This window comes from Carettochelys insculpta, chromosome 3 (assembly GCF_033958435.1).
Source record: "Carettochelys insculpta isolate YL-2023 chromosome 3, ASM3395843v1, whole genome shotgun sequence".
Taxonomy (NCBI): Eukaryota; Metazoa; Chordata; order Testudines; family Carettochelyidae; genus Carettochelys; species Carettochelys insculpta.
In genome coordinates this window covers 169,073,224-169,098,568 of record NC_134139.1, presented here as the reverse complement: position 1 = coordinate 169,098,568, position 25,345 = coordinate 169,073,224, and the positions used below count along the sequence as shown (strand labels likewise).

General features: G+C 43.8%; 1 protein-coding gene across 7 annotated transcripts in view; it reads left to right on the top strand.

Annotated features, from left to right (window-relative positions):
* MYOM2 (myomesin 2) overlaps nucleotides 1–25,345 on the top strand; it is a 214,333-nt gene that overhangs the window by 7,152 nt on the left and 181,836 nt on the right. For all 7 annotated transcript variants that reach the window (XM_074991185.1, XM_074991183.1, XM_074991184.1 and 4 more), the window contains exons 2-6: nucleotides 1,064–1,197; nucleotides 2,267–2,389; nucleotides 7,853–7,991; nucleotides 9,651–9,808; nucleotides 11,463–11,555. In XM_074991185.1, the coding sequence (XP_074847286.1) occupies nucleotides 1,091–1,197; nucleotides 2,267–2,389; nucleotides 7,853–7,991; nucleotides 9,651–9,808; nucleotides 11,463–11,555 (620 nt within the window). In that variant the 5' untranslated portion in view covers nucleotides 1,064–1,090. The remainder of the gene's footprint in view (nucleotides 1–1,063; nucleotides 1,198–2,266; nucleotides 2,390–7,852; nucleotides 7,992–9,650; nucleotides 9,809–11,462; nucleotides 11,556–25,345) is intronic.

Here is a 25,345-nt window from a genome sequence, read left to right as displayed (position 1 = left end):
TCTGGAGCTGCAAAGGGAGTTAGTGGCAGCAGCTCTCGGAGCCATGAGTGGCTCCTTAAAGAGCCGCATGTGGCTCCAGAGCTGCAGGTTGCTGAGCCCTGGTGGTGTACATTGTCCAAACTGGACGGGCATGACACAAAAGAATAAATGGACACAAATCAGACAGCAACAATGGTAACATTCAAAAACCAGTAGGAGAGCACTTCAACCTCCCTGACACTGAGTAACAGACCTGAAAGTTGCCATACATGAGCAAAAAATACCTTAAAAAGCAAACTGCAGTATGAAACTGCACAGCTGGAACTCATCTGCAAACTTGATGCCATCAGACTGGGAGGGATGAGGAGGGTACAAGAAGTCTTCTTTGCCTCCTCTTGTAGCTCAGATAAGACCTAGTCCATCTGTACTCCTGTCAGGACAGGATCTAGGTGACCCTGTGGCTCTGCACCTGCTTCTGCACTGGGTTGTGGAATGGGACCAGCATGCTGTGGGGGTGGGGAGTAGGCTGCACCCCACAAAGGAGTGTAATGACTGGCACATTCTCTCCCTGCACTCCAGGGGTCTAATCCTTACTAAGGCAAATACTCATTTACCTCAGTAGGAATTTGCCTGCCTAAGGACCTCAGGATTTGGCCCAAAGTGCTTTGCAAACTTTATATATAGGAATTGCTCCACACACTCTGAAATGCAACCACTTCTGGTGTGGAATGTGGCAGCTGTTCATATGCTTGCAGCAATACTGTAGGACCATTTACATTGAAACAGGAAGTGAAGAATCTCTATCCAACTGAAACTGTAAGAAGAATTTAGGTAGGCAGGTTATAATTATACTATCTGTAATTTATCCAGAAACTGATGATAGCATTCCTACTTTTGGAAAAAGGTGTCATTGAATTGAAAAAGTGTAATTGATAGTATTGTTGGCAGCACAATAGCTTTTTCTGACTCCATGCTTGGGAATTACTTAAGTACTGAGTCAGTGGAAGTGTGCCAGAGGTGTCAGGAAAGCATCAAAACGTCTTGGAATCATGGCTAAATATGACTCTCGTTACTTATTTTCAAGGCTTTGGGGTCTACAGGAAATTGCAGTATGTCATCAAAGCGAGTGCCCTTTTACCAGAGAAGGCATAAACATTTTGATCAGTCTTACCGCAACATCCAGACAAGATATTTGCTCCAAGAATATGCAGCAAGAAGGTAAGGACCATACATTTCCCATCAGTGTAGAGGAGATTTTATTGTAGAGGAATCCATTTCTCCTCTGTCCCAGGATCTCCCCGCTACCCAGCGGGGAATGCCTTCTCTTTAGCAATATGGGACAGTCGTGAACCTTTGACACCCGTTCATTACCTCATACAGGCTGGAAACACCTCCCTGACAGCAAAATAGTGACCCATAGAAACTCTCTGATTTTAGGGATGAAGATTGCTATAGCATGCGTTTAAGTATGGGAGCTGGATTTATTTATTATTTAATTCTTCTTGCCAAATTGATGCTGTAGAGATGTTCATGGGGACTCATGAAGTTTGGACTATTCCAGATTGCTGCCACTGGGATTCTTATTTTCCCTTTTCAAGCCAAGTTGCAATTTCTCCCATGTTCCTTTATCCACATGTTGTAGGTAATATAGGTCTCAAATTCTGTTGATAGGACTCCCTGAGATTACCTTTCTCTCAGGATGTTACTCCAATAATAGAGATCATCTCAGATACTTCAGCTGATTTGCCCCATCTGCTGGAAATGGGATGGGACTATTGGAAGAATGTTCTATTCATTGTAAGGGGTATGTGCCCCTGGAAAATGTTTTATTCGCTGGTTAATCAGAGACCCATCTGATGTCTTCAGAACATGCCAGTAGTTGGGAGTTGTTGAAAGGCAGGAAGATGGAGTAGGAGGCTTCTGTGCCCTATTGGCAGGATTAATGACCCTAATGCTTTATTGCAATTGTTTTTATAGAACTGTGCAACATGATTGAAGATTGGGATGGGCACAGTGAATAAAGACAATGAATTACATAAAATAAAAGGGCTGGCAGACACCTTGGAGATGATAGCATTATTGGGCACTTAAGGACACATGGGAGTGAATGTAACCCATTTTTCAATGTGTGAGATCCCATATGTAGATTAAAATGTAAATTTGTCATACGACACTGCACAAATAATAGGCGTGCCATTTGACTGCTTGAATGTAATTTCTTCGGACTTTATAATTGCATGTTTTATTAGTATAGCCATTTTAAAATAATTATTCTTGTATTTTGTAGGGTTGCTGCTAGACAAGCAGCTTCTTTCAAGTCCTCTGCTAGTACAGAGAGAACTACATGTAGGCTCTGTTCCAGGGGCTTGCACACCTCAGCAGAAGAACAGTCACAAGAATATAGGAAAAGGTAAAGCTTGCATTGGCTGCTTTAAGTCATTTTGTTTGGTCAAATGCCATGGAATAGACACTTTCTTGTCAGTATACATTAAAGGAGAAATCCTGCCTTCACTGAAGTCAAAGTAAAAAATTTTATGAGGAACTTGGAATTCACTGTGAAAGTTTATTGTAAGACACAACACTAAATCTGTAGTCTGTTAACAAGGCACTCAGAAATTTTCATAATGGCTGATGGCAAAAAGCTATCCGGGAACCTCAGAAAGGGAGCAAGGTGGCAAAAGTATGGTCACTGACAGAGCTGTCAGCAAGATTGGAGCCTTTTATGACGCTATGTTCTTCTTTAATATATCCTGTCTAGAATATCAAAGGGTTTCATGTCTCGTGTATCTTATATTTCATAGATGTTCGGAAGAGGGTTATGCTCCAAGTTTTCTGTGAAGAAAGACTTAAAATGAGGAGATATTGAAATCTATACTGAATCTGTATATTTTTATGACAGCAAATATCTTGTGCTCACACTGAATATGAAGATTTTGTGTTGGGGCAGCTTAATTGTATTAGAGTCATCTTTCTAACATCCTATTTGTCAAGAGGGTAAATGGCCTCAGTTACTGCATTGATAAGAAGTCCTAGGGTAAATATGCTGACAGCTTTACCCCGTTTTATCCATTTGAGTGGCTGTATGTGCACTGACATGCTCCACAGTAGATACACCGAGGACTCAGACAATGTATGTTATGAAGTCTCTAGATAACGGAACACGTTCTTTTTCCTTTGAAGATAATGTGAAGGATTACAGACTATCCCTTTGATGTCAGTATTGCCATCATCAAGAGAGATGTACTCTGGAAGCAGGACACAGTTTAGAAAAAAATCACAATCTGTTTTGAATTTTTAATCCATTTTATTATTTAAAGAGATACAGCACATCCTAAACAGTGCAAGGCAGAATAAAGCTGTGGTTCACATTACAAAGAAATTATACAAAGACATAACTTAAACAGCCACAAAAATAAGGGCTTGATTCAGTATTCATTGAGGTCTATGGGAGTCAATGTTGAAGACCAGAAGGGTTACTGGATCATCTAGTATGACCTTCTCATAGACCACCAGCACAGATGAGGCAGGGAGTGAACAGGGGGTCCCATGCATCACACTGCTTCTGATGAGCACAGGGGTCATCCTGCCCATTTCCTGGAGCAGTGTGGCTCTAGAGCAGTGAGAGATAGATTAATGCATGCTGCTCTTGGGCTGTGCCACTCCATGTGCAGGAAGGGACCACCCCCAAAAGTGGTGTGGAGCTTTCAGAGGAGGAGGCAAGTGGGGGCAGAGAAGGGGTGGGGAGGAGGCAGGGTGGGGATGAGAAAGGGCAGAGCAAGGGTATGGACTGGAGGGGCTTGTGGTGGAGGGGAACTGTGAGAGGAGGGGCATATGGCTATTGCCATCCAGCACACACACTAAGCACAGCAACTGAAATGATACCTAGGTATTACAACCTACAGAAGGCTAGACTATGATGTGGCACAGGCAGAGAGGAAGAGGGACAGAGCTGTGCCAGTGCTCAAGGTCCCTGCAATGGCAGGAAAATAGCTAAGTGAGATATATTTAGTTAATCTCAGCAAGGGACCCACCCCTGCACACTGCAGAGGACGTTAAAAAGCTGCCAAGTTCACTGCCAGTCTGACCTGGGGGAAAATTCCTTCCTGACCTCATATGCCCACAGCGTCCAATATGTTTGCTGGATTGGATACTACGTTTTGGCGAATGCATGCATACCTAAATCCTAAGAAATAAGAATTCTTTGAATTTGTCACGTGCTCAAGGTGATTAGCACATGTGCTCACCCAGGCAAGGCAGCCAGCCAGCCAGTGGGGAGCCCCTGCGGGCACTGACCCCACCTATGCTGAAAGGGACCACTGTAGGGCATGGCAAGAATGGGGGTTTGGTATCGCATGTTACTCATGGGAACAGCTGTGGCCATGCCACTCCCAGCAATGCCGGGGTGGTAGTTACAGGCTTTGCGGGGTTCAAAGCCCTTCTGTAGTTCGCCTTTCTTTGCTGCAACGAGTCATGTTACCATGCTTGTGGCTATAATTATTATATCATCTCACGGTTACATGTGAATTCAAAGGCCAGAAGGTATTTATTTTGCTAATATTTTTATTAAAATTTTGTGGAATATAATGTGGTGAATACAGAAGGACAATCACAAGTGTGATGAGCTTTGAATTTCTGTTGGACAACACTGTCATATACACCCTGAGCATATGAGGTAAAATGAGCCAACAAAGCAACTGAGAGGCTGCTAAGGGCTTCCTCTTCTCCCCACCCCCACACCCAGTGTTCCACCTCTAGCCACAACCATTCCTGAGGGTTCAGAGGAAAGAAGGGCGCACGCGTGTGTGTGTGTGTGTGTGTAAGAGATGGAGAGAGAGAGAATCTCCCAGAGAGAGAGAGAGAGAGAGAGAGAAAGAATCTCCCCGAATGCACTGGGGAAGGGGACTCCCTTTCTGATTCCTGCTTGTGTCTACCTGAAACCCTGAAGCATGAGCTTTAGGAAGATAAGATATGATCCAGATTTGAACACTAGGTCTGTTGAGGAGTTTTTCCAAGGCTGTTGGATTGAGTCCTAAATCCTCATCTTCTGCAGTGAAAGTTGTGGAATGGCACATTAAATGAGAAACTTTGTGAAGATCATCTTGTTGGAAGTTCACTTTAGTCAGCCCATTGGTGAGGCAAGCAGGTGTGGATTGCTTCCTGAACCACTGCCACCAACAAAGAGCAAAGAGATTCTCCCCAAACATGTTGATGATCTAAGATAATGAGGAATTGTGAGAAACCTGCTGAGATTCAGTGCTTCCACATTATTCTCCATGGAGGCTGGCTCCTTCAGAAGGTTTACCTCCTACAGCCAGTTTCTCCACAACCCTCTTTTCTGACAACATTATTGGAGGCAAGGGGTGCAGAATGACAAGCCTTCTCCTGACTTGGGGTGCCAACACAATTCCACTGTTGGCACCTTTTCACCCCTGTTTCGCACAGGTTATGTTGATTTGCCTCTTCTGTTGCTCCTCAGAGGAGAATATGCTTCAGAACATTTACACCTGTACGAGTGAAATGGGAGTGTGAACATTGTCCTCTTCCCTGTTCACTCTTCCCTGCTCCTGAAGGGCTGCAGTAGTTCATGCTACACCTTTTTATAAAGGTGCACCAAAGCAACTGTTGAGCACATGACTCCCCTTGGAGGTCATTATGGTCATTTGGCTTATACAGGTAAAATGCTTCAGCCACTATAAACCCTAATTCACTTACAGGGCAGTCCAGCCTCAGCTATTATTGTTTTGAAGGCTCTATTGGCTAGTACACATTCACTGCATGGTGTATGGACTCAGTCTACATGAGCTCCCTACAGAGCAGCAGAGGGTAGATCAAGGAGTGTTGCTGCTGCTGGAGCATCTGTGCATGGAGCTTGGAAAAGCTCCACTAGCTACGGGGCGAAGGCAGCCTCAGGTGTGGGCTTCACTGCCTAAAGGGCGGAGGCTGCTGCTTTTCCCCTGTTGATATTTGAACAGGGTAATGGCTCAGGATTTGATCTCCACAGGGTGACCGAATTTCCCTATACTGAATATGGGATTTCTGGTAAAACCACTCATGTTCAAGTGAGTTCAATGGCAACCAATTGTACAACCATTCCAATTAACATCAAATTGACTGAACTCCTGCTAAAAAGAGAAACTGCATGGTTGGATTATTTTTATTTACTTTTTTATCTTATGGGCTTTAGGGCTCAAATGAGTCCTGCATGCAATCTTGTACACTTCCTCTCACATGGTGCCCTTTCTGCCTGCCACTCTCTGCCCTCCACAACTTGCTTGGTTTTTGCCACACAGCATCAAAAGGCAGCAAACATCTCCAAGGTGCTTGTGACCACCAATATAACTCAACCACCTCCTGTCCCCTCCTGGCTACGGTATGGGCAGAAAAGGGTTAAACCCTAAGCATGTGTTGTGTACCAGGGCCCAGGGAACTTGACTGCAGGGTCTTCAAACAATAGGGTCAGTGAAGTGTTTCAGCAGAGGAGGGTGCCGAAAAGATGGAGCAGGACCCAGGGATGGCGGTTGGGGGGGAATGGGTGGAGAAAGTGCTAAGTCCCTGCCTGGGGGCTGCTGTGCAGCTTGCAAGTTCAGGGTATGAACAGGCTGGAACTTGCCCACTCTCCACTGTGCCAGACAGGAGCTCAGTGGTGATGAAGCTTCCCTGTTCTAGTGCTGTGTGGGGCTTGGCTCCTCCTGACCAGCGCCCTGGGCCACAGTCTTGGGCTTTCCCAGGGAACTGCTCCAGCCAGAGGTAGTGGAGGAAGGAAGAAGCCCGCCAGCCTGGCTGTTGGTGAGCTTAGTATGCTGATCAGTATTCTACCTGCAGAGCTGGGGGTAGGGTGTGCTCCACAGGGCAGTGGGGGAAGGAGGGTATAGAGGAGCAGCAGGGCTGGAGGGGAGGCTGAAGGGGCAAAACAGGGAAAGGACAGTGAGGGGGAAGCATATAGATGGATGGATGTGCAATAGAGGTGACATGTAACCAGATGCTGTTTTGTCCCTCCCACACTCACCAACCACTGCAGCCAGTACCAGCTAGAAGCAGGATAGGGATAAGGCCCTGCTGGCCAAGAGCTAGCATGCAGCAGGGGCTGCACTGACAGACCAGCAGAGCACCATCTGACTGTGCGCTGCACCTTTACCCCGCCAACAGCTTTGTACACCAATGCCGATTGTTGTCCACTGAATCCCCTGTCCTCCTCATGGCCGGTAGGTAGGCAGCTGGTGAGTAGGGACCTGGCCAGCAGCAGGGCCTGCCAGTACTGATGGAGGGAGATAGAAAATATGAGACAATTTGCCCATTATTAAGGAAAAGTGGGACACCTGAAGGAGGGCCTAAATACAGGACTGTCCCTGATCGCCAGTTCTTACAGCTGATGGGTCTTATCTTTTACAAAATATGGTCTACAGAAATGATAGAAAGAGAAACTAAAAGAGGAGAAACCAATAATACATAAATCACGAAAGTATAGAGAAAGTATAGAGAAAGGAATGAGAGAAATCTGCTCTTTGATTTTTATTTGTAGATTTTGTTCTTATTTAATTCTATTTCCAGAAGCACTGGGTTACCCCCTCAGCTGGAGCAAATTGGCATAGCTCTACTGTTTTCAGTGGGACTGTTCCAGTAAATTCCTGCTGATGATCTGGCCTCATCTGCTTACAGTGAAGAGAAAGCAAACAAAAGGCTCATTCATGCACAGTTTTTAAGATGCTTGTTTTGAGAACTTGAGAGGAGGGAGAAATACTTCACATAAAATCTGCATCTCTATAATGCTTCTGGTGATAGGACTTCTAAACCCTCATCTGGCTCCTGTGTATCAGTAACAAGAGTAAAGCCTTAATGCTGCATTAATTCTAATGAGTCTTCTCTTACCATGCAGGACTCATGAGCAAAAGTCCAGCGTCAGTGAACAGAAGAGGATCCGGTTTGCCACTGATTTGGCTGAAGTGGAAGAAGAACTTCGTTCAGCCAGGCTCCTTGCAAGAGAACAGCTGGATAGAGCTACCATAAAAAGGATGGTACTGTAAACAGAACAATTTTATTTCCTTTCTGAGCAGAATTGTAAATCCAACTGTACTTTAGAAAATGCTTCACAGCTCAGCAGCAGCTTAAGAACATAGGAACAGCCATGCCAGGTCAGAGCAAAGGTGCATCTGGCCCAGTAACCTGTCTTCCAACACTGGCCAGATGCCTCACAGGGGATGAACAGAATCAAGTGTGAGTCATCAAGGCTGTGCCTACATTTACAAAAAACTTCGAAATGGTCGTGCTAATGGCAAATCAAAGAATGCTAATGAGGTGCTGAAATGAATATTAGCATGCCACCTGCCGTGGCACTTTGAAAGTGTCACAGTCTGCTTGCCCACGGCTCATCTACATGGGGGTCTTTTTCAAAAGGACCCTGCCAACGTTGAAACATCAGCTGATTGGAAAAAGGGGATTTCGATGTTGTCCGGGTCCTTTCGAAAAGCACCCCTGTGTAGGCGAGCTGCGGGTGAACAAACTGCGGCACTTTCAAAGTGCCATGGCAGGTGGCATGCTAATGAGGTGCTGAATATTCATTTCAGTGCCTCATTAGTATTTTTTGATTTGGCCGTTAGCATTTCATAGTTTTTTGTAAGTGTAGACATAGCCCAAGTGATTCATTCTCTGTCAATCATTTCTAGCTTCTGACAAACGGAGGCAAGGGACACTATCCCTGCCCATCCTGGCTCATAGTAATTGATGGGCCTATCCTCTATAAAAATATCTCGTTCTTTTTTGATCTCTTCTACAATCTTGGCCTTCATAATATCCTCTGGTAAAAAGAGTTCCGCAGGTTGACTGTGTGCTGTGTGAATGAATATTTCCTTTAGGCTGTGTCTACACTAGCCCCCTTCTTTGAAAGGGGCATGGTAACCAGCCCGAGCGAGGAATAGCAATGAAGTGCTGCGATGAATATGCAGCATCTCATTAGGCTAATTCTTGCCATGGCAACTTTGAAGTTGCAAACTTCGAAGTGCTGGCATGCTGTGTAGCTGTGGACACTTTGAAGTAGCCGCACAACTTCAAAGTGCCCTTATGCTCAAAAACTTCAAAGTTGCCACAGCGAGAATTAGCCTAAAAAGGTGTTGTATATTTATCACAATTCCCTACTCGGCTGATTACCATGCCCCCTTTGAAGAAGGGGGCTAGTGTACACGCAGCCTTAGTGTGAGAGAAACCTGCTGCATATTATTTTCATTTGATGATCCCCTAATTCTTGTGCTGATGGAGTAAATACTACTTCTTTATTTACTTTCTCCACGTCAGTCAACATTTAATAAACCTCGTCATATCCTCCCTTAATCCTCTCTTTTCCAGGCTTATAAATCCCAGTCTCATTAATCTCTTCTAATACAAATATTGTTCATATCTTGTTGACTTTTTCTGAACCTTTTCCAATTCCAATATATCTTTTTTGAGATGGGATGACCACATATGCACATGGTATTCAAGACGTGGATGTATCATGGATTTATACAGAGGCAATATGATATTTTCTGTCTTCTGAGCTAGCCCTTTTCTAGTGATTCCCAACATTCTGTTTGTTTGTGTCTGTTAATCTTGGCATATAGCTTTCAGACTAGATCTCTGGCTCTGGTGTTAGATAATGCTCCTTTGTTCTTCCTCCTTTTTATTTCTATCTTGTACAATAGGTTGAAGAGCAAATGGCCCTGGAAAGATATGCAATTGAAGAAAGTATAAGTAGAGCGCCTGAAATTTTGGTACGACTGAGGTCTCACACTGTTTGGGAAAAAATGCCTGTGAGGCTTTACTTCACCGTGCAAGGATTTCCTACTCCTGTTGTGCAATGGTAAGAATATGGCCTTTTCAGTTCTCTAGAATGGGTGTTAAGTTTGTTTTCCATTTGGTAGTTCTGACAGACCCATTCATTGTCATATACATATTGAGTGTAGGAAAAATCCTGTATAATTCTCATTGGTATGCTTGATGCAGATGCTTCAGTTAAAGTAGCAGGAGGACAAACTTTGTGTAGTGTATTAAGTAAATATGTATTTCAAAATGCTAACTGCAAAAAGATCAGTAACAGAGAGGTAGCCTTGTTAGTCTGTATTCTAACAAAACAGAACAGCAGTAATGTAGCACTTTAAAGACTAACAAAATGATTTATTTGGTGATAAGCATTCGTCAGACAGACCCATTTCATCAGATCAATAGCATTTCCAGTACAGACTGACATCTATAAGTATAGAGGTCCAAAAAATTGCAATAAAAACTGACAAATCAAGTACATAGGACTGAAGGAGGAAGGGGAGGGCTGGGGGATGTTAAGTATCTTGCCTGAGATAATTAAGAGGATCAAATTAAGGGAAGCAGTCCTTGCAATGCATGAGGTAATTGCTGTCTTTGTTCATACCAAGTGTTAATTTGTCAAATTTGAATATGAACGCCAGTTCACAAATCTCCCTATGCAATCAGCTTATAAAGTCTCTTTGTTGTAAAATGCATATTCTTGGCTCTTTAACAGAATGGCCCACTACACTGAAGTGCTCACTGAACGGCTTATGTGTAGTGAGAGTCCTGATGTCTGCTCTGTGTCCATTCATTCTCTGGTGAAGAGTTTGCCCCGTTTGTCCAATATACATAGTAGAGAGGCATTGCTGGCACATAATGGCATATATAATATTGGTAGAGATACACGAGAATGAGCCCTTGATCTTGTAACTAATGTGGTTAGGTCCAGTGATGGTACTCCCAGAATAAACATGTGGACAAAGTTGGCAACTGGGTTCATCAACTTAACCATAATAACCTAGCAAGTGGTAAAATACATTGAGCTTTGCTAAATGGTAAATATTTTTGAGATTTTATATCCAGGCAACAGTATCTAGTAGTTAACTTTAGAAAGTCAGAGAGAATGCCTATGCATGATGAATTGGTAATGCAGTTTCCCGTCAGTTAAATAGTACTACTGATAGGAGAATGTGGCCTTTGAAGTTTACCATCGAATATCTTCTAGCTGGAGGTAAGCTATTGGGTGTCTTGTCAAGAGGTAGAAACCAGAGGAAGAGATAAACTTTAGACCTGTTGAGTGATTAAAAAATAATCAGGATTAAAAATTAATCTTCCCTGTTGCACCCCGACCCCGCCTCTGCTCGCTGCTGCCCATCTGAAAACTTCAGGGGCTTGTCAGCCATGGCGAAGATGGCGGTGGCTCTGTGCGCCCCCTGGCTGGCATGGCAGTGTTGCACATGGCGCTCAGCCTGCTGCTCTTGCCGCCCGGGTCCTGGCTTTGTGGCACTGCTTGCAGTGCTCACCCTGATGCTCTCACCACCCCTTGCCTGATCATGAGTGGGCATGCCACAGTCGGGCTCTCCATATCTATTTGTGTATACAATAGCTATCTATTTAAACAGAATTATAAATAAATTATGAATATGTGCCATCCTGATGGGATAATCCCCAACTTTGACTGCTGTTTATTTGTTTTTCTTCTTGATTGTTAGGTATAAAAATGAAGAACTTATTACGCCTGCAAGTGAACCAGGGAAGTATAGCATTGAAAGCAGATATGGTGTGCATATGTTGGAGATACACAGGTAGGTTATTCAGATGCATAGGAAAATACATTTTAGAGTATGACTGTTAATGGAAATATTTTCCTGCATATACATCTGAATATTTCTACAATGTATTATAATACAATCATTAAATACAGCAGACTTGACTTCTGCTCAGTGGTTTACTTTCCATGACAGGATACCGCCTAAGTAGTCTGGGTATAGGATCATTGTAATGCAAAGCTAGGAATTTCTATCATAGTCCCCAAATTGTCAGCAAGAAGAAACAAACCAAAGAGGTAAGTGATCAGAAAGGAAAGTATCCATTTTTAAAAAAGGTCATTAATTTTAATCTTATTATCACAACAGCTAGAATAGGACAGTCTGTTCTTCTTTAATAGTCCATTTCATCTTAGCAGCAACTCTTGTTCAGAGCTTGAAGCTTAGAGAAAAATTTAGCTAATTGTGGCTAGAAAATTCAGTGTGTGGCTCTGTTGTTCTGCTTTGCTTACCTTACCTCAGATCTCCATTTTGTGTATTTTCCTGGGATGGGATTAGATAGTCCAGTGGTTTCTCTAAAAGGGTTTGAAGTCTGAAAATATATTTATCTGAGTTGCACCATTATGTTTTGAAGACATATTTAAAAGTCATGGAATGAAAGAACAAGTGCTATAACAAGTGTCTGGAGGATGAGTAACAGTAACACCCCGCACCCCAACTTCAGCTGTGATAGAGGGTTGCAATACTACATTTTACATACTGTATAGTAATTGGCATTAACTAAAAAAGTGTGGATTGAGCAGAGGTTTCAAGACAGACAAATAAGTGTGTAAATATTTTCATCTGTCCCTGCTAATTTACCAAAAATAAGAATATTTGTAATTGCAAGTGATATTTGACTGGTGAAACATTCACTCACCCATCTTGTGTCCAGCTGTCAGCAGCAGCAGCCACAGCCATGAGCTAGGCCAGGCAGATCTAGAGGAACAGTAGTACACCATTCCTTCTGCCTGAACAAGAAAACCCTGCTCCAAAACTCAGGCTTCTTCCTTTGACTCCATTTGGGGAGTGAAAAAAATGTATTCCTGTCTAGGAGTTTTCCCAGTAGTCTCTGGGATTTGCCCCACCTATCTATACTTGCTTTCCGTTTGGGGGAAGAGGTTATTAGTCTTCTCTCCCATCTTCAGAATTTAGTTTGCTGGATACTTCTCACATCCTGTTAGGCCCCAGATCATGCCTGGCCCATGCCATGTATTCTGGCCCTTCAAGTGTCAGGGCGTGGTTGGCGAGGGATGCACATAGCCTGTCCAGCTGTGAGAATGGAAAAGCTTTTGAGCTGCTATGTGGGCGAGAGGAGTTGCGGTGATTTTTGGGTGGCTGAGTGCCAGTAGGGGGGTGCCTGGGTGACTTTGATTGTACCTGGGTGCCTTCATTGGTGGCAGTGCATGGCTGCGTGCATCAATATGGGAGTGTTTGCTGGTGAATAGCATGGGGCAGAGATGAGTAGTTTTGTGAGTGCCTTTTGTTGTGCTGGTGGATGTGGTAAGTAGTAAGTAGTAGTAGCATCCTTCAGTCTACGTAGACTATGGAACCTGCCCTTCGTAGTTCCATTTGGCATCCTCATTTGCAGCGTCGGCTGTGACCGTGAAGACCCACACGAGAGTGACAGTCCTTGCTGCATCTGTTGCATATATAATGGGTGTCTGGCAGGTCCTTGCTGTGCTTTCTGTGGGCTCACTTCTCCTTTGCTAGCTGTCTGATCCTCAACTCACCCTTCTGAAGGCCCTTGTATAGTTCCTGCCTCCATCTGCTGCAATCATCTGCCAGCTCCTCCCAGCTGTCTGGCTTGATGTCTACTTCCCTGAGGTGTCTCTTGAAAACATCTTTGTAGCGCAGCTGGGGGCGTCCGGGAGGTCTTTTGCCAGAGGCTAGCTCGCCATACAGGATGTCTTTTGGGATACTTCCATCATTCATCCTGTGGACATGGCCAAGCCAGCGGAGCTGCCACTGCCTGAGGAGGGTGTGCATAGTTGGGATTCCAGCTTGCTCAAGGGCGGTAGTGTTGGACACTCTGTACTTCCATGATATTCCAAGGATGTGCCTGAAGCAGCGCAAGTGGAAGACATTCAGCCTCTTTTCCTGGCGGGCGTACAGGGTCCAAGTCTCGCTGCCATAAGGGAGGGTGCTGAGGATGCAGGCTCTGTAGACTTGCATTTTGGTGTGAGTGTACAGCTTGTTGTTATTCCACACTCTCTCGCTGAGTCTGGACAGAGTTGTGGCTTCTTTACCGATCCTCCTATTTAGCTCAGTCTCCAAGAACAGGGTGTCAGTGATGGTGGACCCGAGGTAAACGAACTCGTGGATGACCCCTAACGTATAGTTGTCAATGCTGATTGATGGAGAATCAGCAACGTCCTGAGCAAGTACATTTGTCTTCTTTAGGCTGATGGAGAGCCCAAAGTGGTCACGGGCGGCAACTCGTGGATGACTGCCCTGGGAAAAGTCATTGGGTGTTGGTGCCTGGGTATGGGTGCCTGGCTGGGATGGTGCTCATTGCTGACCCCCTCCCCAAACATCTTTTCCTCTCTCCTTCCAACTGGGCACCCACACTTGCCTAGACAGCCATCCACTCCCCGGTATACTGAGCCTCACATTCACCCAGAGACACCAATAGAATCATCCTCTGGTACCTCCAGAGGCTCGCACACCCACTTGTGCTCATCCTCTGGCATTCCCCATTGCCTAATCACCACCCACTGAGCTTATAGCCTTGCATACACACCAAGACACACCCACAGTTATCCAAATAGCTAACCCTGGCCACTCAGACATTCACACTCACTTAATCCTTCCTGTTCTCTGCCAAGACATTCTCTTCCAAGGGAAGCTTCCCAACCACTCCCTGGATCATTCACATTTTCCTTGTCTAATAATTATTTGCCAGAATGGTCCTATCTAATTGGTGTGGTTTCATAACTGATTCTAACTCCAAGGCAAACAGTTTCTTCAAAAACATTTCTAACCCTCAGTAAGCTATTTTATCATCACTTTGTTGCAAAAATGGTTTGTGAGCTGTATGAAAATGATAGAAATATGACACATGCAAAACTCTACTTGAACTGTAGGATGATTGTCAAAAAATTGGACTGAGTTATGGACAGCATTATTGTTTGCAATTTTATTTCGGGTACTAAATTCCATCATTATTTTTACGTTATTTTCTATTCTGAGCCTCTTGAGCCTGGGACTAGGGACTCCTGCTCTTGACCCCACCCACAGTGGTGCTTTCACCATAGCAATTGCGGTGGTAATTTAAAATTGCAGAATTTGCAAATTCTGCAAACAAGTTCAATAGGGCCGAAGACATGCAAGAAATAAAAGCTCTCTTTGCTAGTATGAGCTATATCTATTTAATATGAACAAATCCTGTCTGTTTCTTGTATTTGGAAGGAGGAAGAAGCTGTGGTATAGTCCTTCAAATGGAAGAGCCCACGAGTTGAAATGTACATATATCTTTTTTTTTCTTCTGGATATAGAACAGCTAAGATTATTTACTTAGCCACTTCTGTGCTCTTCTCAGCTGTCCATACCAAAGTGCTGAGCTACATGTTATCTGAGCTGCAGCCTCTTAAAATGCTTTTGGAATTTCTTGGCTGTCGTCTTAGTACTTCTCCAAGGCTTATGTACTGAACTTTTACTTCTGATGCATGTGTGACATTTATTCCTATGAATATACTGGGTGTTTCTTGCCACCAAATGGAAAAAATTATTGAGATGCCAAAACAAGATCATCACCTCGTTTTAAAGTTGCAATTGGAAACTTTCATCTGCCCACTTATCTCAGAGGACTTACAACCTGTACAGTAACCCAAATCACCTTCATAGCTCTGTTTCAGGTTTTAAGACACCGTTTGGTCAATTTATTATGTCTTCTGGGTTTACATGCTACAACCCTTCCCATATAGTGTTGATTTCTGGCTACTTGGGAGGGTCTTATGCTAGCCTTTCACCCTTGGAATCCTGAGTTCAAGTTACATCTTGAGTAATAAAGACAAAAGGAGTTGATGATTGCATTGTAATTCTAGCTTATGCACTTCCCCAAATCCCATTTCACGATTCTGCCCCCATAGGAATGGCCTTACTGAATTTGCCACTAGTACCTGTGGTCCAGCATCTTATCTCTGACAGAAGCTAATACCAGATGTTTCAAAGGAAGGTGCAAGAAACTGTGTTGGGGACAACTAGCCTAACCATTGGGGGAATTACTTCCTAACCACAACCAATTAGGGCCTGGCATTGCCTTGAAGAATTCAGGTTTATATACCTTCTATTTCTGTATCTTATCTAACGTAAGTCTGAGTGTACTCATTATCAACACAAACATCCTATTCTTGTGGTAATCTGATAAGTCTTCAGTGATAACACATAGCAATGTGTTTCCAGGATCATTTGGAAGTATTTTCTTTTCACTGTTTAAAACTTCTGCTTTGCATTTTAATTGAGAGTTGCTGTAGGAGAAATAGGATCATTTTCCTAAACTAGTCATTATTTTTATGTCTTTATTATGTCCCCTAGTTGGGCCTCTTTTGCTAAGCCAGAAGGACAGTCTTTCAATATTTCTTTACATGTGAACCTTTCCTTGCCTCTGCTGATTCTTATCTCATGACTCTGAACAGGTCTTGTTTGTGCTCTATTCTTTCAAGTGAGGAGAAAAAGTATTCCAGATACAGATGTACCACTGAGATACATATATGTATATATATAATGGCAGAATATCCGTATGATTTCTGTCTCATTGCATATACACTCCTTTTTACTGTTGCTCCATCTCTACTTTACTGTGCAGTGGTATTTATTATTGTTTACAATGATGTTGTTTACAGTCTCACCTGCCACTGATTACAGTCACTGATTAATTTAGACCCAGCAATGTTTGTCAATAGGTCAAAAGGGATCACTTTGCCCTCGTCAAGACTGCATGGCTATGAGAATGCCTGATGGTGTAGCTTGGGTGCAGAAAGAACAGTGTCTTTGCACCCTGTACTCACCTCATCAGGGGAATGGTTGGAGCATGAGCTGCAGTAAATTGCTCACCTCCTCCGAAGGAGCAGGGATCAGAGAAGGGAACAGAGGGTGTGCTGGCACTCTGGAGGCTATGCCGGTATAGCTATGTTGCCATGGCCCCATAGCCACCAGAAGGTATTTCTCTGTCCCTGTAGGAACATCCCCTCCCTGAGTGAAGTTAGCTGTGTCGATGAAGTCCTTTGCCACCACCTTAGCTGTGTCCGCGCTGGATATCTTGTTGACATAGTTATGTTTGGCAGGACTGTGGTTTTTTCACACCTTGGCCTTATGTAGCTATTTTGATAAATAACTTTTCACTGATGACTAGGCCTCAGATTCCCCAGGCTCCTCCTGGGGTAGTGTAGATAGACACTACCTCATTTGCAGGGCATAGAGGTAAAACTTTATCTAGCCTGTTGTTATTTCCCTAGCTCCAGCGTGGCTGGCTGCAGTCCTCGTTTAAGGGAAGTCTATAGCTGCATTAGCAGAGGGCTTGGGAGGGCATCTGCAGATTTATGGGATGGTGTGGGAGAAGACAGCATGTGGCTGTGTAAGCTCTGCTGCAATAGCCCTGATTCTAACCATAGCTCTCAGTTTCCAACTTCTACAAGCACTGCTTTAAAAAGTGCAATGGAATCCCATTGATGGTTATAAGCATCATGGCTTTACAAACGTCACCGCAGGGCAGGTGAGGTACTAGTAGGGATACACTTTGGCACAAGAGACTTTACTCTGTATGCTCATCTAGATGTAATATTGAGAGGGAGGTCTGCCACCCCTTGTACTGCAATTATGTAGAATGGGAAGCACAATCAATGTGTATGTGGGGTGTGGCTGTAGGGCCCAAAGGTCATCCTTCATGTTGCAAAGCTGGATTCTGGGTTGCATAGCAGCTGGCTGCCGCACGGAAGAGGCTCTACTTTCTGTGGGCTGGAGGGCTTGAATAATAATAATGTTAAACTGATTTGTGTCAGAAATCCAAAATGAACCAGTTTATGTGTCAGATTTTTCTTGTGTATTTGACTGATACATTTTGCCACTGATACATTTGACTTGAATTTGCAAGTTGTTTTGATGAACCCAGTAAAAAATGATTTGCACAAAAGATTTTGCTGAGCTGTAATGATCAGTAGTAAAAAATAGTCCACCTACCTAAATCTCTAGACAGTGCTACTGATTCTAAATCAATGTATACTATTTTAATTTTTTTCTGTCCCTTTGTTGTATGTAAGACTTTCACAAAGAAGAGAAACTGATTAAGGGTCAAATTCCTGTAATATACATGCCAGAATATGTCTACCTACTTCAGTGGGGTTGCACACATGTAACTGAGAGCAGGTTTTGAGACAGCATATTAGTGTACTCATCTAAAAAATTAAGCAAACATCTCACTATGCTTCCTGATGTCATGAGAGCAACCCTGCATTTCTTGCTTTCTGACTGGAGTCAAGCAAAGGTTTGAGTAGAAAAGGAAGGCAGGATTGGGCCCTCGATCTTTTAAAAAAAGATATTTGTACGGTTTCCTGGCTACTTGCAGGCTACCTTGTGGTAACTAAAGAAATCATGGTTTTAAAATACTGAACACTGTGTAATTTTGGTAACTAGTAATGTTTATTGACTGGTTACTAGTAATCAAATATGCCACACTAATGTGTATGAAAGCAAATGCTGAGCAAAGATGACCAATTCACATTTAAATGTGGCATATGGTTAAAATTAGCCTCACTTTTGATATTTTGATTCTCTTTATCAGCACTACGTCCAAGTCAAAATTCAAAATACAGGTTGAATCTCTCTGGTTTGACAGCCTTGGGGCCTGACAGATCTTGAACAAGGGATTTTGCCAAACCATAAGAACATAAGAACATAAGAATGGCCATACTGGGTCAGACCAAAGGTCCATCAAGCCCAGCATCCCATCTGCCGACGGTGGCCAATGCCAGGTGCCCCAGAGAAGGAGAACAGAAGACAATGATCAAGTGATTTATCTCCTGCCATCCATCTCCTGCCCTTGTTATGAAGGCTAGGGCACCATACTTTATCCCTGGCTAATAGCCATTTATGGACCTAACCTGCAAAAATTTATCAAGCTCTTTTTAAAACCCTAATAGAGTCCTGGCCTTCACAGCCTCCTCGGGCAAGGAGTTCCACAGGTTGACTGTGCGCTGTGTGAAGAAAAATTTCCTTTTATTAGTTTTGAACCTACTACCCATCAATTTCATTTGGTGTCCCCTAGTTCTTGTATTATGGGAAAAGGTAAATAATTTTTCTATATTCACTTTCTCCACACCATTCATGATTTTATATACCTCTATCATATCGCCCCTCAATCGCCTTTTTTCCAAACTGAAAAGTCCCAGTCTCTCTAGCCTCTCCCCATATGGGACCCTTTCCAAGCCCCTAATAATCTTAGTCGCCCTTTTCTGAACCTTTTCTAATGCCAATATATCTTTTTTGAGGTGAGGAGACCACATCTGCACGCAGTACTCGAGATGTGGGCGTACCATAGTTTTATATAGGGGAAGTATGATATCTTTTGTCTTATTATCGATCCCTTTTTTAATAATTCCTAACATCCTATTTGCCTTACTAACTGCCGCTGCACACTGCGTGGATGTCTTCAGAGAACTATCCACTATAACTCCAAGATCCCTTTCCTGATCTGTCGTAGCTAAATTTGACCCCATCATGTAGTACGTGTAATTTGGGTTATTTTTTCCAACATGCATTACCTTACACTTACCCACATTAAATTTCATTTGCCATTTTGCTGCCCAATCACTCAGTTTGCTGAGATCTTTTTGTAGTTCTTCACAATCCCTTTTGCTTTTGACTGTCCTGAACAACTTGGTGTCATCTGCAAACTTTGCCACCTCACTGCTTACCTCATTTTCTAGATCATTGATGAACGAGTTGAACAGGATCGGTCCCAGGACTGAGCCCTGGGGAACACCACTAGTTACCCCCCTCCATTGTGAAAATTTACCATTTATTCCAACCCTTTGTTTTCTGTCTTTTAACCAATTCCCGATCCATGAAAGGACCTTTCCTCCTATCCCATGACCACCTAATTTACATAAAAGCCTTTGGTGTGGGACCGTGTCAAAGGCTTTCTGGAAATCTAGGTATATTATGTCCACTGGGTGCCCCTTGTCCGCATGTTTATTAACCCCTTCAAAGAATTCTAATAGATTAGACAGACACGACTTCCCTCTGCAGAAACCATGCTGACTTTTGCCCAACAATTCGTGCTCTTCTATGTGCCTTGCAATTTTACTCTTTACTAGTGTTTCTACTAATTTGCCTGGTACTGATGTTAAACTTATCGGTCTATAATTGCCAGGATCTCCTCTAGAGCCTTTTTTAAATATTGGTGTTATATTGGCCGTCTTCCAGTCATTTGGTACCAAAGTGGATTTAAAGGATAGGTTACAAACCACTGTTAATAACTCCGCAATTTCACATTTGAGTTCTTTCAGAACCCTTGGGTGAATGCCGTCTGGTCCTGGAGACTTGTTACTATTCAGCTTATCAATTAATTCCAAAACCTCCTCTAATGTCACTTCAATCTGAGTGAGTTCCTCAGATTTGTCGCCTAAAAAGGCTGGCTCAGATTTAGGAACCTCTGTAACATCTTCAGCCGTGAAGACTGAAGCAAAGAAATCATTTAATCGCTCCGCAATGGCACTGTCTTCCTTGATCGCTCCTTTTATATCTTTATCATCCAAGGGCCCCACTGCTTTTTTAGCAGGCTTCCTGCTTCTAATGTATTTAAAAAACATTTTACTATTGTTTTTTGAATTTTTGGCTAGCTGTTCCTCAAACTCTTTTTTGGCTTTTCTTACTACATTATGACAGTTAATTTGGGAGTGTTTATGTTCCTTTCTATTTTCCTCACTAGGATTTGACTTCCACTTTTTAAAAGCTGCCCTTTTCTCTCTCACTGCCTTTTTAACATGGCTGTTTAGCCATGGTGGTTCTTTGTTAGGTTTCTTACTGTGTTTTTTTATTTGGGGTATACATTTAAGTTGGGCCTCTAGTATGGTGTCTTTAAACAGTTTCCATGCAGCTTCCAGGGATTTTAGTTTAATTACTCTACCTTTTAGTTTCTGTTTAACTAGCTTCCTCATTTTAGTGTAATTCCCCTTTTTGAAATTAAATGCCAGAGTGTTTGACCGCTGCGGTGTTCTTCCCAACACAGGAATATTAAAAGTTATTATATTGTGGTCACTATTTCCAAGCGGTCCAGTAACAGTTACCTCTTGGACCAGATCCTGCGTTCCAGTCAAGACTAGATCGAGAATCGACTCTCCCCTTGTGGGTTCCTGTACTAGCTGCTCCAAGAAGCAGTCATTTAAGGCATCAAGAAATTGAATCTCTGAATCCCGTCCTGAGGTGACATGCACCCAATCAATATGGGGATAATTGAAATCTCCTATTATTACTGTGTTTTTTATTTTGATAGCCTCTCTAATCTCCCTCATCATTTCAGCATCACTATCACTGTCCTGGTTAGGTGGTCGGTAATATATTCCTAATGCCATATTCATATTAGAGGAATGAATTGTTATCCATAATGATTCTATGGCACATTTTGATTCCTTTAGGATTTTTACTTCATTTGATTCTATATTATCCTTCACATATAGTACCACTCCGCCACCCGCACGACCTGTTCTGTCTTTCCGATATAATTTATATCCCGGTATGATAGTGTCCCACTGATTTTCCTCATTCCACCATGTTTCTGAGAAGCCTATTATGTCAACTTCCTCCTTTGATATGAGGTACTCCAGTTCACCCATCTTATTAGACAGACTCCTAGCATTAGTGTAAAAGCATGTTAGAAAACTACCACTATTTATATGTCCGCCTTTCACAGACGTGTTGGATTTTTTTATGCACGATTGTTTCACATCTGATCTTGCCCATATATTATTTCCCACGTTCCCTATCTGACTAACTTCTAGGGAATCCCTGTCTATGGAGCCTCGTGTAAGAGAAGTCTCCGTCCGATCCAGGTGCTCCCCCGCACCAATCGGCTTTCCCCCACCTCTTAGTTTAAAAACTGCTCTATGACCTTTTTAATGTTTAATGCCAGCAGTCTGGATCCACCTTGATTTAGGTGGAGCCCATCATTCCTGTATAGGCTCCCCCTACCCCAAAAGTGTCCCCAGTTCCTAATAAATCTAAACCCCTCTTCCCTACACCATCGTCTCATCCACGCATTGAGACTCTGAAGTTCTGCCTGTCTATCTGGCCCTGCGCGTGGAACTGGAAGCATTTCAGAGAATGCCACCAAAGATGTTCTGGATTTCAGTCTCTTTCCTAGTAACCTAAATTTGGCCTCCAGAACATCTCTTCTACCCTTCCCTATGTCATTGGTACCAACGTGTACCACGACGACCGGCTCCTCCCCAGCACTGCCCATAAGTCTGTCTAGATGCCTTGAGAGATCCGCAACCTTCGCACCAGGCAGGCAAGTCACCATACGGTTCTCCCGGTCATCACAAACCCAACTATCTATATTTCTAATGATCGAATCCCCTACTACTAAAACCTGCTTCTTCCTAACAGCTGGCGCTCCCTCCCCCGGAGAAGTATCCTCGGCACGAGAGGATACAACATCACCCTCTGGAAGGAGGGTCCCAACTATGGTATGGTTTCCCTCTGCTCCCCTTGACTGCTCTCCTTCCCTGAGCCTTTCATCCTCCGTAACAGCCTCAGGACTGTCAGATTGGAGGTGGGACAGCCCTACTATGTCCCGGAAAGTCTCATCCACAAACACCTCTGCCTTCCTTAGCTCCTCCAGTTCAGCCACCCTGGCCTCCAAAGCACGCACTCGGTCTCTGAGGGCCAGGAGCTCCTTGCATCGAGCGCACACATACGCCACCCGCCCACAGGGTAGGTAGTCATACATACTGCACTCGACACAATAAACAGGATAGCCCCCACTCTGCTGCTGGGCTTCTGCCTCCATTTCCTACTCTAGTTATATATAAGGGTTAATTAAATGTTTCAGATAGAGGTTGTTATAAAGGATTTAGTTTAAGGGCAACAGAAGGGCAACAGAAGTCACTGGCTCCCTCCAAGCTCCCTCTCCAAACTCCCTCCTGTTAGCACGCACCCTGTTCGCGAGCACCCGGTCGCAAAGCTCCCTGGTCGCTTACTAGCAGGGTTTAAGTGCTCGGCCTCCCTGATAGCTCCTCCCTCTGCCTACAGCTCAGCCAATCAGCACACAGTGTTTCAATTTAAACCTAATCAGCTTCCAACTGCCTGCCTGCCTGCCTGCCTGCCTGAGCACACGGCCTTTCAAACAAACAAACACTCAGCTCAGCACTCCAAACAAACTCCAAACTCCAAACAAACAAACACACAAGCCCAAAACCTCCAAATATAAGCAGCCACCTACCCCAAGTTGCTTTAGTTTGCTCCTTCCTTCTCCTCCTCCAGGAGAGCCTCTCCAAACTCCCTCCTGTTAGCACGCACCCTGTTCGCGAGCACCCGGTCGCAAAGCTCCCTGGTCGCTTACTAGCAGGGTTTAAGTGCTCGGCCTCCCTGATAGCTCCTCCCTCTGCCTACAGCTCAGCCAATCAGCACACAGTGTTTCAATTTAAACCTAATCAGCTTCCAACTGCCTGCCTGCCTGCCTGAGCACACGGCCTTTCAAACAAACAAACACTCAGCTCAGCACTCCAAACAAACTCCAAACTCCAAACAAACAAACACACAAGCCCAAAACCTCCAAATATAAGCAGCCACTTACCCCAAGTTGCTTTAGTTTGCTAACCACGGGAAGTCAGACCTCTGGGATCTCCCAGGGGACACCAGCCTCCTGGCCCAGGCTGCCTGCTCTCAGCTGTCACCCGCATTGGCCCAGGCTCCCTTCTGCTGGCCCTCTGGCCTCAGGGACTGCTGGCCCCACTGGACTGGCTCCACTCCCTGTCCACCAGCCTCATGGTGCTTGGCCCAGGTTCCCTGCTCCTGGACCACTGACTTTGCTGTGCTCTTGGCCTGAACTCCCGGATCCTGGCTGTTGGACCCATGCTCCCTGCTTTAGGCCTGGAGGGACCAGGCTATCTGCTCCCAGTTTGCTGGCTCTGCGGGCTGCTAGATCCACCAGACTGGCTCTGCTCCTTGCCGGCAATCCCCAGGGGCTGCTGGCCCTGCTAGACCAGTTCTGCTACCAGCCTTCTTCTGCTCCCAGCTGTTTGCAGCCTCTGCTGCTGGGCTTTGTGGTCCAACAAATTCTGTGGTCCTGCTGACCACAGCTGTTGCTGGATCGGAGACTCCCAGACCAGAGAGGGTCAACCTGTAACAACAAAAGCAAAGAAATTTAAGATTAAAGCTCTCAGTTCACTTTGTGCTTCCTTCATCATACTAAGGCATTGGGGTGGCGGGATGTGAAAAGAGTGTGAATCCATTATGCCATTTATGTTGAAATACTCAGTCGTAATTAAGTAGGTCAAGAAGAGACTGAAAAGTTACTGCAACTTTTTCTTCCTTGTTGATGTTTTACCTCACACACAGCATTCTTCAAAAATCATTATCATCAACAATCCAGGGCTCAGTGCCTGTTGGTGTCTGATGCTTTCCTCACAATTTCCTTAGATCTTTTCCTGTCCAGTATGGAGTGGCTTAGTTTCTGTAGACTAGCTCTGCACCAATCTACCCATTCTCTGTGGGGTCTTTCTCTCCTATTCGAACCATCTGTTATGCCAAATGCCAGGGTCTTGACTTTTCATTCGTCATTCATTCTGCAGACATGCCTGAAAGCTGTAACTTCCATGGTATACCCTTCTGCAGTTGCAGCAGCAACGACGGGTCCTGTGGCACCTTATAGACTAACAGAAATGCATGAGCATAAGCTTTCGTGGGCAAAGACCCACTTCGTCAGATGCAGATTCTCTTTCGGCTGTATCTTACTATATAATTCCCTGTTAGTGACCTTCTGCATCCATGCTGTTCTCAGGATCCTTCTGTAACAACTCCTTTCAAATGCCAATATCCTTCTCTTTGAATCTTTCATTAATGCCCATGTCTCACATCTGTACAATGTGCTGCTGAATACACAGGTTTTCAAGATGCTCAGCTTCATTCCTAAGCTAATCACTTTGCTTTTCCAGATCTTATCCTTCACCTTCAAACTTGCTCTTGCTTTTGCTATTCTAGTCACTACTCTTTAAAAATGGATAATTTTATATTGCATTTTCCCATGGCTTTTATAAAGTTTATGTGCATAAATATGTTAAGAAGCTAAGGTGTCCAAAGTTCATGAGACCAGATACTATAGCAAAGAATCAGTTAAACTTTAGAGAGATTTGTGAGCAATGATTGGTTCATTCTCTGAATGTGTATTAAAAAAGTAACAATTGTGTGTTAGAATTTGATTAATTTGTTTTCTCAACATCCATAATAACCCTACTGTGCTGTACTATTTAGGGCACTATCTTAGTTTTTTATGATAACACAAGTCAATCTTGGGTTTTCCATTGTGTCTTTGATAATTAATTGGAAAATACATTATGTGTGCAGTCTAGAGTATATGACATGTCACACATTTGCTTCTGAGCCATGTCATGTACTCTGGACTGTGACATGCCACAAAGTGGAACAGCCCGTATGACTAACTGCCTGAAATTTACCTCTTGCTCTCAGTAAACATGACCAGATGATGGGTGGAGCAAAGGAATTACATCAGTATAAATATACAAGGCTCATAGCTCCTCCTATAGACAGATCTTCAGCCATGCAGTTTACAAAAC